This window comes from Euleptes europaea, chromosome 7 (assembly GCF_029931775.1).
Source record: "Euleptes europaea isolate rEulEur1 chromosome 7, rEulEur1.hap1, whole genome shotgun sequence".
Taxonomy (NCBI): Eukaryota; Metazoa; Chordata; class Lepidosauria; order Squamata; family Sphaerodactylidae; genus Euleptes; species Euleptes europaea.
The window spans coordinates 98,477,762-98,491,206 of NC_079318.1; the positions used below are offsets into that span (position 1 = coordinate 98,477,762).

The 13,445-nt window shown below is 50.3% G+C and overlaps 1 protein-coding gene across 2 annotated transcripts in view; it reads left to right on the forward strand.

Annotated features, from left to right (window-relative positions):
• LOC130479980 (methanethiol oxidase-like) overlaps positions 1 to 13,445 on the forward strand; it is a 30,107-nt gene that overhangs the window by 14,541 nt on the left and 2,121 nt on the right. For both annotated transcript variants that reach the window (XM_056852350.1, XM_056852349.1), the window contains 5 exons: positions 1,651 to 1,771; positions 4,850 to 5,032; positions 7,950 to 8,128; positions 11,262 to 11,340; positions 11,593 to 11,714. In XM_056852350.1, the coding sequence (XP_056708328.1) occupies positions 1,651 to 1,771; positions 4,850 to 5,032; positions 7,950 to 8,128; positions 11,262 to 11,340; positions 11,593 to 11,714 (684 nt within the window). The remainder of the gene's footprint in view (positions 1 to 1,650; positions 1,772 to 4,849; positions 5,033 to 7,949; positions 8,129 to 11,261; positions 11,341 to 11,592; positions 11,715 to 13,445) is intronic.

The following is a 13,445-nucleotide window of genomic DNA, read 5'->3' on the forward strand; positions in this document are numbered from 1 at the left end:
AGCCAAAACAGCTGGGCACTTTGGGTTTCTGAAAACCCTTCACTTATTGCGCAGACAGTTCTGGTGGGGGGGAATGCGTTCCGACATTGACTCTTTCATCCGCAGCTGTCCCGTTTGTGCCGCTGCGAAACGATCGCAGGGCAAACCCCCGGCACTGCTACAACCTCTTGCAACGCCCAGCAAACCTTGGGAAGTGATTGCTATGGACTTTATGACTGATCTCCCTCTCAGTGGGGGTAAAACTGTGTTGTGGGTTGTTACTGATTTGTTTTCTAAACAAATACATTTGATTCCATGCGCAGGGATCCCCTCTGCTCAGAAACTGGCCCGCCTCTTCGTGACGCATATCTTTCGTTTACATTCGTTTCCGCGTAAGATAATTTGTGACCGCGGAAGTGGTTTCGTTTCTAAGTTTTGGAAAGCTTTCCTCAAGTTGGTGGGAGTGGAACAAGGGTTGTCTAGTGCATACCATCCCCAAACTGATGGTCAAACTGAACGTGTCAATGCTGTACTTGAATGTTATTTACGCTGTTATGTTAACTACCACCAGGATGACTGGGTGGACCTGTTACCTTTAGCAGAATATGCCTACAATAATGCCATGCATCAATCCACAGGTTTTAGCCCATTTTTTGCTGTGTATGGACAAGATTTCAGTCCTATTGCTCCTGCAGATGATGTAGAGGGGGAGGGGAGCCCCGACATTGCCTCCTGGGCACACGCCCTCCGTACCACTTGGCCCTGGCTCATTAGCAACCTCGACCGGGCCAAGCTTAAATACAAAGCACAAGCGGACAAACATCGCTCCCCCGGGGGTGATCTGCAAGTGGGTGCTTTGGTTTACCTTTCTACCAAAAATCTCCGTTCTACCCGTCCGTGCCATAAGCTCAATGCTAAATTCATTGGCCCTTTCCCCATCACCCGGGTCATCAACCCTGTCACGGTGGAACTGGCTCTCCCCAAATCCTTGAGGCGTGTGCATCCTGTTTTCCACATCAGCCTCCTCAAGCCCCATGTTGCCTCTCCACAGTGGCATCCGGATCCACCTCCTGCGCAACCCATCATGGTGGGGGGGGAGGAGCACTTCGAAGTCTCCAAGATCCTTGACTCCCGTATTCACCATGGCAACCTACAGTATTTAGTCCGTTGGAAACATTTCCCCCCTGCCTATGACGAATGGGTGCGCGCACGGGATGTCTCCGCCCCCGATCTCGTCAACGCCTTTCACATTGCTTACCCGGATAAGCCAGCCCCCTTGCGCACTGGGAGGGGGCCTTGAGGGGAGCAGAATGTCAGGTTGCTATCTCGGTTTCGTTATTGCCTCTGTCTCTGCGCTGTACTGTCTGGCCCTCAAGGTCACATACCTTGAGAACTCAGGAGCTGGGAACTCAGCTCCTGGGAAACTGTGTTCAGCCTATGCTTGTAATCTCCCGCCTTTTCTGCTTTATATTATCTCCCAGCTAGTGAGTCTCTCATAGCTGTCATTTTATTCGTTTGCACTGTATGCCTATTTGACCAGTAAAAGCCATCTGTTTGGACTCTATATGACTTTGTGGTGATTTCTGGTTCTGTGGGACAAGGGCTGACAGCATCAACCCAAGGAAAGGAGTAAACTGCATTGCAAACTGTCCCTTTCCCTTGCCTCCGCAGGTGATTGAACCAAGGGAAATTTTCCAGAAATGCGGCTTGGCTTTTGTACACACCTCTCACTGCCTGGGCAGCGGGGAAGTCATGATCAGCGCGATCGGGGACCCTCGCGGCAACGGAAAAGGTATTTCCCGGTTGGGGGCGGTTTAAACCAGTTGTTCCCAAAGTGGGCAGTACCACCCCCTGTGGGGTGGTGGGATTACCTAGGGGGGCACTAAGAGGCAAGAGGGCAGCAGGGGGTCGCTAGAGGTGGGGACCCTTCAACTGTGTTGTTCACTAATTTAAAATAGACCAAGCTATGGCACCATGCTGGCAAATTTGGTGGGAACTATCCGAATCCCCCCCCCCCCAGACTTTGAAGAGCTGGTGCCGCTGGATCAAGTTCAGCAGTGTTGTCGAATAAATTTCAGCTAAAAAGTTTTAATTTGATTTTGAATAGATGTGCAATTAATTGTTACTGTTTTGAAATTTATTGTTATTATCTTCTTTAGTGCGTCATACAAACCCCTATTTTGAATAATGCTTTTTATGGGATAGGGTAGGGGGCGCTGGGTTTGAGTTTGTGGAACCAAGGGGGTGGTGGCCCGAAAAGTTTGGGAACCACTAGTCTAGACAAACAGCAAATTACTTGGTCAAAGGTTTGGCCTGTAGATCTGTTGCTCAATTCAAGAAACCCCAGTTGATAAATTGTATTTTTATTTGATTCCCCCCCGCAATTGGTGTCAGAATTCAAAGGGTGGTGGCGCCAGCAATGCGGTGACGTCACTTCAGGTGTGCACTGGAAACGACATTATCATGTAGTGGGCGATGAGGGGACGCTCTGGTATTTGGACGGAAACTCTATGGTAGAAGTTATTTTTACCGTCGGGTTTTTGCCCTTGAGCCAGAGCTTTCCTGATCTGGAAAACCGGGTTTGATTCCCCACTCCTCTATGTGAAGCCAGCTGGGTGACCTTGGGCTAGTCACAGCTCTCTTAGAGCTCTCTCAGCCCCACCTACCTCACATGGTGTCTGTTGTGGGAAGGCGATTGTAAGTGGTAGAGAAAGTCGGCATATAAAAAAAATATAAAAACCAACTTTTCTTCTATATCCTAGTGTCCATCTCCTGTTCTTAGCTCAACCACCATTCAACCAAGCCAGAAGTGACTTTTCAAAGGCCTTTCGAAAGACATTACAAGCACAAACTCCTCTTTCGTTCCCTTTCCAAATCATCTTTGTAGCTGCCAAACTGCTGCTGCTGCTGCTGCTTCTTCTTCCTCTTCCTCTTCCTCCTCCTCCTCCTCCTCGTAAGTCCCCTGCTGGGCAGCTGATTGGTGCCAAGAGGGAGGGGCCCTGGAGTGGGGATCTGTAGGGGGGGAAATGGAAATTAATCCAATCCCTTATGTGGGTCAATATCCCAGCACTAACTTGCTGCAGGATATACCACTTGTGTGAATCAGCAGAGTTAAAAACAGCCAAAAGCTATGTGGAGGAATATTAACAGCACACGTATTTAGGATCTAGAAAACTGTATTTAATAAAAGATTATAAGGTTCTGTAAATAAACAACATTTTCTCCTTAAGAGGTTTGTATTACTTTTCTTATATTATCTGAAACATTGTTACTTCTTTGAAGATAATTCACAGTGGGTAGCCGTGTTAGTCTGTCTGCTGTAGTAGAAAAGGGCAAGAGTCCAGTAGCACCTTAAAGACTAACAAAAATATTTTCTGGTAGGGTATGAGCTTTTGTGAGCCACAGCTCACTTCTTTTTGGCTATTGTTACTTCTTGATAGTGTGAGGCAGAGAGCAAACAGAGTGATACTTAGAGAGACTTCTGACTGAAAACTTCGGGGACTGAGTGCTGAGTGAATCGGAGCGAATGACAGTTGGAAGCGTCGGTTAGAAGCAACTGCCACCTGGAGGGAGGGGCCGACTCCACAGGAGCGCAGAGCCCCCTGCCAGTCAAACTAGGCCCCAGCGTTAAATCCAACAGGATTGTGTTCCTCGGTGATTGCCTCGCAAGCCTAAATTAGCTATACCGATTTTTTAAAACGTTGCCTTGGCAGCAGCTGCCACCACAACCCAAGGAACTTCGTTGAGCGACTGAAGGAAAGCCGCTGCAGCCATTTTGTGACTGGCTCCACCTCCTATGGCAGCCATTTTGTGGCTGCGTCTGCCATGCTGTGTCAGAATTAAAGGGTACCCACCGTCTCAAAAAGGTTGGGGAGTAGGGTTGCCAGCCCCCCCCCCGCTGGTAGCGGGGGGTGCCCTGCTTTAGCGCCCAGCCCCCCCAGCACCATACAGCGCTCCAGAGGGGGAACGGGGGGCAGCAAACTTACTCTGAGACCTCCGGCATCCGACATGCAGTGACATCATTTCTGACATCATTGCATCGTTGATGACCAAGAAATGACATCATTGCATCGTTGACGATGCTCTGGTATTTGGGCCAAACTTTGTGGTAAAAATGGCTTCTACCTAGGGCTCCCAACCTCCAGGCACTAGCTGGAGATCTCCTGCAGTTGCAACTCATTTCCAGCCGATAGAGATCAGTTCCACTGGAGAAAATGGCTGCTTTGGCCATTGGACCCTATGGCATTGAAGTCTCTCCGCTCCCCAAACCCCGCCCTCCTCGGGCTCCACCCCAAAAACCTCTCGCTGGTGGCGAAGAGGGACCTGGCAACCCTACTTCTACCACAGACTTTTGCCCAAATACCAGAGCGTCCCCATGGTCGTTGGTGACGTGTTTTGGGCGCCAGAGGCCTCGGAGTAAGTTTGCTTGCCTAAGTCCCCCCACCAACCCCTAAGCTCTGCTGATTTCCAGGTGGTACCCGGCAACTCTATTTGGGACCCCTGGTGTCGTCAGGTCCAATATTTGGTTTTAAAACGATGCATGCTGGTGAGAGGAAACAAAGGCCGCCCTTCTTCCAGAAAAGCACTTGCTACTCTCAATTCATTTTTGCTCCTTAATTCATGCTCGCTACTTCATTTGAAATTACTGAACATTTAAACTGGGATGTTCACTGGCAGCGCCTTTTAAATGGATTCATTGCATCGATCAATTGCCTAAATGAAGCGGCTTTGCTATCAATACATTTGCATGTGCAAAAAAAAAAACTATTGGGGGGGAGGGATTCCTTTGATTTCATTTTCATCCCGCCCCTTGACAAGGAGTTCGGGGTGGGGCACATGTTTTTGAGCACGGATCTTGTTTTTCTGGCAGGGGGCTTTGCCCTTCTAGATGCAGAGACCTTTGAAGTGAAGGGGAACTGGGAGAGGCCCACGCAAGCAGCCCCCCAAGGGTACGATTTCTGGTACCAGCCAAGGCACAACGTCATGATCAGCACCGAATGGGGGGTGCCGAAGTTCTTTGTCAATGGGTTCAACCCAGCAGACCTGGGGAAAGGTAAGACCTTGCTCTGCGGGAACACATTTATTTATTTATTTATTTGTTTATTTATTTATTTATTTATATTTACCTGCTTTATTTATATTCGCCTTTCTCCCCAAAGCGGCTTACATCATTCTCCTCTCCTCCATTTTATCCACACAATGACCCTGTGAGCTAGGTTAGGCTGAGAGGGTTGTGACCGGCCCAAGGTCACCCAGCGGGCTTCCAGGGCACAAGTGGGGATTTGAACCTGAGTTTCCCAGATCCGAGTTAGGGCTGTCGATTCGGTTCATCCTGAACCGAAAAACAGCCGAATTTCCCTTGATTCGGCAATTTTTAGTTCGGATGGAACCGAACTCAAAAAAGGCGGGAAAACGGGGAGCCGAATTCAGCGAGTTCGCGATGTTAGGTGAATAAATTCGGCAAATTCGGGGTTCGGCGCAGCAGCATAACCGTCAGTTAGTAAGCAGCATTCTCCTGCGGCCAATCGGTGGCCAAGCTGGGTCTTCTTCTGGCCAATCAGTCACGATTGAGTGCATGAGCCCAGCTGCTGCGCGGCCCAGGGAGAGAAAGAGAGAGTATCTGTTTGTGTGTGAGAGCGATCCCCCTTGGGGGGGTGCGTGTGCACATTCAAGCCATTCTGTGGCTGCAGGGGGCGCATTTTTGGGGGTAGAGCCCCCAAAATTTCAGCATAGCTTCAGAGGACCCTTCTTGCAATAACCCCCAAGTTTTGTAAAGATTGGATCAGGGGTGGCCGAAATATGGGGCCAGGAATGGGTCCCCCCACCCTTAATGTGCATCTCTGACAATGGGGGTTTGCAATTAGCAGAGCTTGCCTCCCACGCCCAAAGCTCCCAGCCCCGACAAACAGCTGAGCTGCGGGGAGCAAGGGCGGGGCAGGTGCGAAGAAGATGGAACAGAAGACATCCACAGTAAGACCCGTTTTGGGGCTTTTCTCTATAATTTTTCTCCTGTGGGTGGGGGGGAGCAGAGTCTGTGTGTGTGTGGGGAGGGAGCAGTTTCTGTGGGTGGGTGGGGGAAGCCAAAGGGGGCTTTTGCCCGTTCAGCCTGGGGGTGTGTGTCCCCTCGAGTCTCTCTCTCCCTGCTTTGAGGGGGGGGCTTCAGTTGTGTGTCCTCAGGTTTTCCCTCATTCATAAGATCGGTTAGGTCTATTTTGATGCTTGCTCAAAACTGATTTTCAAATTGTGACTTAAAGAATGCATTTGCCTGGTCCTGAGTCCGATGCAAAAGGGGAAATTCCACCCCCTCCTGCTCCTTATGCATAGCTAGCGTGCCTCTGTCCCTTTCCATGGTTTGCAAACTCCCAGGCGTCACGTGTTGCTTTTCATGGTTGCAAATGTGTTGCTTTGCATGGTCTGCATGGTTTGCATGGTTGCAAATGTGTTGCTTTGCATGGTTTGCAAACTTCTTCACACCTGCCCTGCCCTTGCTCCCCCCAGCTCAGCTGTTTGTCGGGGCTGGGAGCTTCAGGAGTGGGAGGCAAGCTCTGCTAATTGCAACCCCCCATTGTCAGAGATGCACATTAAGGAGGGGGGGACCCCTTTCGGGGCCCATATCTCACCCCCGATCCAATCTTCATAAAACTTGGGGGTTCTTGCAAGAAGGGTCCCCTCAAGCTACGCTGAAAGTTTGAGACCTCTACCCCCAAAAATGCCCCCCCGGAGCCGCGGAAAGGCGCTATTATGTTTTTAATGGCTTTATTCGGCCGAATGTTTCCCCGAACTCCGGATCTCATGCCGAATTGCACAGACCCGAAGCGGGGGAGTTCGGACTTCGGCATTTCCTGAATAAAAACAGGCCAAATTTTGCCGAATCCGAATTTTACCGAATTTTTTTTTCAACAGCCCTAATCCGAGTGTGACGCTTTAATCACTACACTAGTTGGCTCTTCCTATGCTGGTCACATCTTATTCAGCATTGCTTCCTCTCCGACTAGCATTGGGCTAAGAATGGCAACTGCCGTGTTTGCTCTGGATGGAAATTAGGAGTGAGCAGTCTATCAACAGCCCTAACCTGGATGGCACAGGCTAGCCTGATTTAATCAGATCTCAGAAGCTCAGTAGGGTCCGCTTTGGAGGGCGGGTTCTAGGGCATCACGTCCCTGCTGAGCTCCCTCACCCCGCAAACTCTGCCCTCCCCAGGCTTTGTCCCCAATTAATTTGGCACTGGTTGCAGAAGAAGCACAAACATCCTTCCTCAGAGCCACTGTGGTGTAGTGGTTAAGAGCGGTGGACTCTAATCTGGAGAACAGGGTCTGATTCCCCACTCCTCCACATGAGCAGTGGACTCTAATCTGGTGAACCGGGTTGGTTTCCCCACTCCTCTGCATGAAGCCTGCTGGGTGGCCTTGGGCTAGTCACAATTCTCTCCGAACTCTCTCAACCCCACCTACCTCACAAGGTGTGGGGAGGGGAAGGCGATTGTAAGCTCTGAGATTCTTTAATAGCTAGAGAAAAAGCAGGGTATAAAAACCAACTCTTAATCTTCACACGTTGCATAATGGAAATATAAAATCCCCTCACATTTAGGCCTTGTTTGTAGGTGCCTCAAAGACATCTGGGAGGTCCAGTACCCAGATCCAGGAGCACCATGAACTCTATAACTCTAGGGGAGCCCAACACAGGACAATCCTTGATCGATTGTGTCCCAAATCAACAGTACCTCCACCTTATCCAGGTTAAGCTTCAGTTTCTTCAAGCCTGTCTGGTCCTTTATGGCCGTTGGTTCTTAGAGCAAACCGTGGCAAAGGATTGGCCGATCAGGGTCAGCTGCTACCTGGGCCCAGGAGGATTCTGGTCCAGGATGTCTGCACCATGTGACTCGCCATGACCAGAAGCCTGCTTTCCTCAGGTGGATCCACAGCTGCTCACCCGGCCTTACAGCTTTGGTTTCCTTCTCTGTCCACCCTCAGGGCGCTACGGCCGTCGCCTGAACGTCTGGGACTGGACCACCCGCTGCCTCGTCCAGTCGATTGATTTAGGGGAGGATTCCACCCCTTTTGAGATCCGGTTCCTGCACAATCCCAACGCCGCGCATGCGATGGTGTGCTGCGCAGTTCCAAGTGCCATCTTTCATATCTTCAAGACACAGGTGAATGTCCGTGGCTGTTTCTGGACTGTGATAAAAATGGCTGCCAGCTGAGTTTTCTTGCCCAATGTGGAGAGGGCTGTGGACAGGCGCAGTTCACCAGCATTGAGCATTTCACTGCTGATCTTTTAGCTTGTAACAGAGATCGTAAATCCTGTAAAGCAGGGGTATCCAATGTAGTGCTCATGGGTGCCTGGGAGCCTGCACCCACACCTTTTCTGACGCCTGCCAAGCATTTTGAGGAAGTGGGTGGGGAGAGGTGGGGCTTTTGCCTAGCAATTCTTCTGATTGGCCACTGGCGATTTAATTGGCTGGCCAGATTTTTAAAAATTCTGCTTTGAAAGGTGCTGCCACCACAGCCCAAGGATCTTACCTGTGTGACCAAGACAGTTTTGTGTGCCACTGTGTGACATCAGAATTCCAACAGAGTCCTGGTTCTCTGTCGGGGTTTTGCATTATGTTCTCCTCCCTATAGGCTCAGCTCACTTCCGCCCCGCAACTTCCCTAGGTTTTCCAATCGCGGTTTTATCCCAAAATTAAGTTAAAGTCTGAGTTTATCTCGGATGTGAGTCAGTGCATAGTTCAGCCGCAGGTTTTGTGGCTGGCTTCGCCTCCTGTGGCAGCCATTTTGTGGCCCACACTGTGTCAGGATTCCAACAGCGTGTGCAGCCTCAAAAAGGTTGGGGACCCCGATACAGTGCTTGAGTGTAGCATTTTGGATGTAGCATGACACATGTGTGTGTTTGTGTGTGTGCGTGCACAGTCAAGTCACAGCTGACTTTATGGTGACCCCGTAGGGTTTTTAAGGCAGGCCAACAGAGTTCTGAGAGAACCGTGACTGGCCCAAGGTCACGCAGCAGATTTCATGAGGAAGAATATAACCCGGTTCTCCAGACGAGAGTCTGCCGCTCTTAACCGCTACACCACGCTGGCTCTCAGCATGACATACGTGGTTGGAATCCACAGATCCATTTCACAAGTGGCCAGTGCTTTCCCACTGTGCAAAGGATTCCTCCCTGATGTAAGACTCTCTCACTGCCATTGGCAGAATGGACATGCAGGATCTAACCCATGGATCTTTTTTGGAGCATGTAGCTTCAAAGGGAGCTAAGACTCTCAAACACTCATACTCTGGAAATCTTGTTGGTCTCCAAGGTGTTACTAGACTTGAATTGAGCTCTTCTACTGCAGACCAACATGGCTAGCCTCTGAAACTAACCGCGGTGTTAAGGGCATGCTTCCTCCAGCTGCTATAAAACATAATCAATGCCTAGGGTTGCCAGAGAGGGTCCCCCTCTCTATCAGCGGGAGGTTTAGGGGGGCGGGGCTGGGGCGATTGCACGCATGTTCATCTGCACACAATGCAATCACATCATTTCCGGGTTTGCCCCCAGAGGCACCGCATCACTGTGGCTGTTTTAGCGCACAAATTCCCCAAACGCCAGCATTTCGGGTTTGAGTGCTAAAGCGGCCGTGGCAATGCAGCGCTTCCTGGGGTAAACCTGGAAGTGATGCAATTGTATTGTGCGTGGCTGCACATGTGTGCAATCTCCGCTTGGGAGCAGTCTGGTGGATGGATGGGCAATTGCCCGTTAAAACCACCCTCTTGGCAACCCTATTGATGCCCCCTATGCCCACACTCCGGAAATCTTGCCCTTCCTTGAGCAACTTCCAAAAGGGTAGGTAATTTAACGTACTTTATCCAAGAAGAGGCCTTGCTGTATCGCAGCTGTCCTGGGCTCAGCTGCAAATCCCATTAAACCAAATAAGAACAAAGGGCTTTGCAAAACCTGAGCTGCTAGTTCCAAAGTTACCTCCTCGTACACCCTCAGCTCCTCTGCAAGACTCTGGCTGCATTAAAAGCAAATGGGGCAATGAAGGTATGATTAAAATGTGGAGAGTCCAATAGCACAGTGGAGACTTAAATCGGCTCATCAGCCTAAAGAGACAGCAACATAAATTCGGCGGCTATGGCCTGCGCAGTTTTGTTGCCAAGGATAATGGATAGAGTTGCCAGGTGGCTTGGAATGGCGGGCAATCCATCTGCTGGCTGGCAGCAAGGATCGCGCATGCGCGCGGCTGTAAGCAAAGTGATCCCGTCCCTTCCGGTTTACTTACAGAAAGGTGCCGCGTGATGGGGGTTTGAATGGTAAATTGTTCCGTACTGCTGTGGCGCTTCCGGAAGCAAACTGGAACTGATGGGACTGTGTTGCTCGTGGTTGCAGCAAGTGATCCTCACCCCCAAAAGCTCCCACCGGAGGAGAGTGGGGACCTGGCAACCCTACTGATGGACGGTCTTTCAGCTTCATAGCAAAGCATGTTCAGTCCCACCTTTAATTCTTCCCGACATTTCCGGGGCTGGAAGGCAGGGATCAATTCCAGAATGCTGCTGCCAGTCTCGATGAAATGTGGCAACGACCTGACTCTATGGGTTTTTATTCATTCTCAGTTGCATAGAATCATAGAGTTGGAAGGGACCACCAGGGCCATCTGGTCCAACCCCCTGCACAATGCAGGAAATTCACAACCACCTCCTCCCCACCCCAGTGACCCCTACTCCATGCCCAGAAGATGGCCAAGATGGCCTCCTTCTCATGAACTGCCTAAGGTCATAGAATCAGCATTGCTGACAGATGGCCATCTAGCCTCTGCTTAAAAAACCTCCAGGGAAGGAGAGCTCACCACCTCCCGAGGAAGCCTACTGAGGAACTGCTCTAACTGTTAGAAAATTCTTCCTGATGTCTAGAGTTAAACTCTTTTGATTTAATTTCAACCCGTTGGTTCTGGTCCGACCTTCTGGAGCAACAGAAAACAACAGCCCTTCCTGGCATCTAACTTTGTTTCTTCGATGTGTGTGATTGTTCCAGTTCTGCAGATGTTTTGCTCCCTCTAGTGGTCAATTCGATATAACGCCAGTTTTTATCGAGCACAAAAAGCTGCTGATTTAAACTATAGGGAGAAACGCTTCATGTAAAGCTGTGTGATGTCGAATCAACCATCAGACAGAGCAATATGTGTGCAGAACTGAACCTCCCACCCCGAAGAAGCAGGAAGTTAGACGCCAGGAACCTGAGAAGGCATAAAAGGCCTATATCAGGCAGTTCCTCACTTCAAATTATATACATTTATTCCGCAGGATGGATGTTGGACGGCACAGAAAGTGATCCAGGTTCCAAGCAAGAAAGTGTCAGGATGGTTATTACCTGAAATGCCAGGTCAGTAAAAAGGACAGAGTCTTATATTCATGATATATGTTCTATATACTTTCCCCCATCCCTGCTCTTTGCAATCTGCAACTGGTTTTAGTAAATCCTTTTGTTGGTTTAGGTCAGGGGTCCCCAATGTGGTGCTCACTGATTCACTGCAAAACCCAGCATGCAGTGGGGTTTCTGTACCTGCCCTTGAAAAACTGCTAGCAATTAGAATAAAGGAAGATAAATAAATATTCCTTCTCTCTTTTCCTCCAGCTTTTACCACCGACATTGTCATTTCATTGGATGACCGGTTCCTGTATGCAAGCAACTTCATACATGGCGACATCCGTCAGTATGACATCACTGACCCTTTCTCTCCCAGGCTGGTTGGCCAGGTAAGCTCATTTATTTGGGGGCCCTTCTCTCTCTGGTGGGAGAGGCAGCCAGGCATATGAGGTTGTGCATCAGAATTAAAGTCCTCTGGGATCAGATGACAACACCAGGGGAAGACCAACGGCTCAGTGGTAGAGCATCTGCTTGGCACGCAGAAGGTCCCAGGCCAGGTTCAACCCCCAGCATCTCCAGTTAAAAGGACCAGGCAGTAGGTGATGCGAAGGACCTCTGCCTGAGATCCTGGAGAGCAGCTGCTAGTCTGAGTAGACAATATCGACCTTGATGGACCAAGGGTCTGGTTCAGTAGAAGACAGCTTCACGTATGTTCAGGTGTCAACCATTCATAAAATGGCAGTAGGTGATGTGAAAGACCTTTCTCTCCCTAAGACCTTGGTGCCAGTCTGATTGGACAAGACTGACCTTGATGGACCAATGGTTTGATGTAGTATAAGGCAGCTTCATGTGTGTTCATGTTCGGGGAGGGCCTGTGGGTCAGTGGCAAAGCACCTGTTTTGCATGCAGAAGGTTCCAGGTTCAATCCCTGGCATCTCCAGTTAAAAGAACCAGGCAGTAAGTGATGTGAAAGACCTCAGCCTGAGATCTCAGAAAGCCGCTTCCAGTCTGAGTAGACAATACTGAAAAGGCCTTGGAATCATAGAATCATAGAGTTGGAAGGGACCATAGAGGCCATCTAGTCCAACCCCCTGCTCAATGCAGGATCAGCCTACGCAGTGGTCGGCAAACCGTGGCTCGCGAGCCACATGCGGCTCTTGGGCCCCTTGAGTGCGGCTCTGCCACAAATACCCCCCTCCCATCAGCTGTTCGTCGGGACTTCCCAGGACTTCCTGGTGCCTCCCCCGGCCAGAAAAGTGGCGGCGGCCGTGGGGCGGGGAGTGCGCATGGAGCCGGAGGCAGCAGCGCTGCGGGAGCTGGAGGTGCTGGTGGCACGCGCAGGGGGGCGGCAGCAGCTGCTGCTGGTGGCCAAGCAGCGGGCCGGGGAGCCGCCGCCGCGCACGCTGCTGGAGTGCTTTTCGCGGGACCTCTTCGGCGAGGTGGCAGCGGCGGGGCGGAGGCGGGCGGTGGGCTGCAGGGGCGGCGGGTGGAGGTGCGCATGGGGCCAGGGAGTGTCAGCGAGGGCTCCCAGTCAGGTCCCGGATAGCAAGCTTCATGTTCTCCCCCCCCCTCCCGGTCTCGTGGGAAAGTATCTTCAGTTTGGGAGGAAGGTGTTAAGGCTTGAGGGACAGATGCTTCCACTTCAAAGCAAGCCTTCCTATTGTAAATCTGCTATCTGTTCTCAAGGTGTTATTCTGCCGGAACCCTGGCATCTCTTGAAGTTTGAAAGAACTCTGATGTTTTGCATTTCAAAGCCATTACGTGTAATCAATTCTAGTGTGTGTCCCCTATAAAAATGACCTGTAGTTTCTCCATCTTTATTCTGACCTTAAGTTGTATAGACCACTGAACTCGTTTGCTTTCTTAATAAAATTCTTAAACTCTCTGCAACGTCTGGAGCGAAGTTTATTATTCCTGAGATGCAACGAGGTCCTGGAGTCTGACACTGACAAGTGTTTGCCCAGCCGCTCCTTAAAGACTCCCAGAAAGGAGGAGCTCACCACCTCTGTAGGCAGCCCATTCCTCTGCCTAACTACTCTTACTATAAAAATTTTTTTTCTAATATCTAGCCGGTACCTTTCTGCTCATAATTTAAACCCATTATTGCGAATCCTATCCTC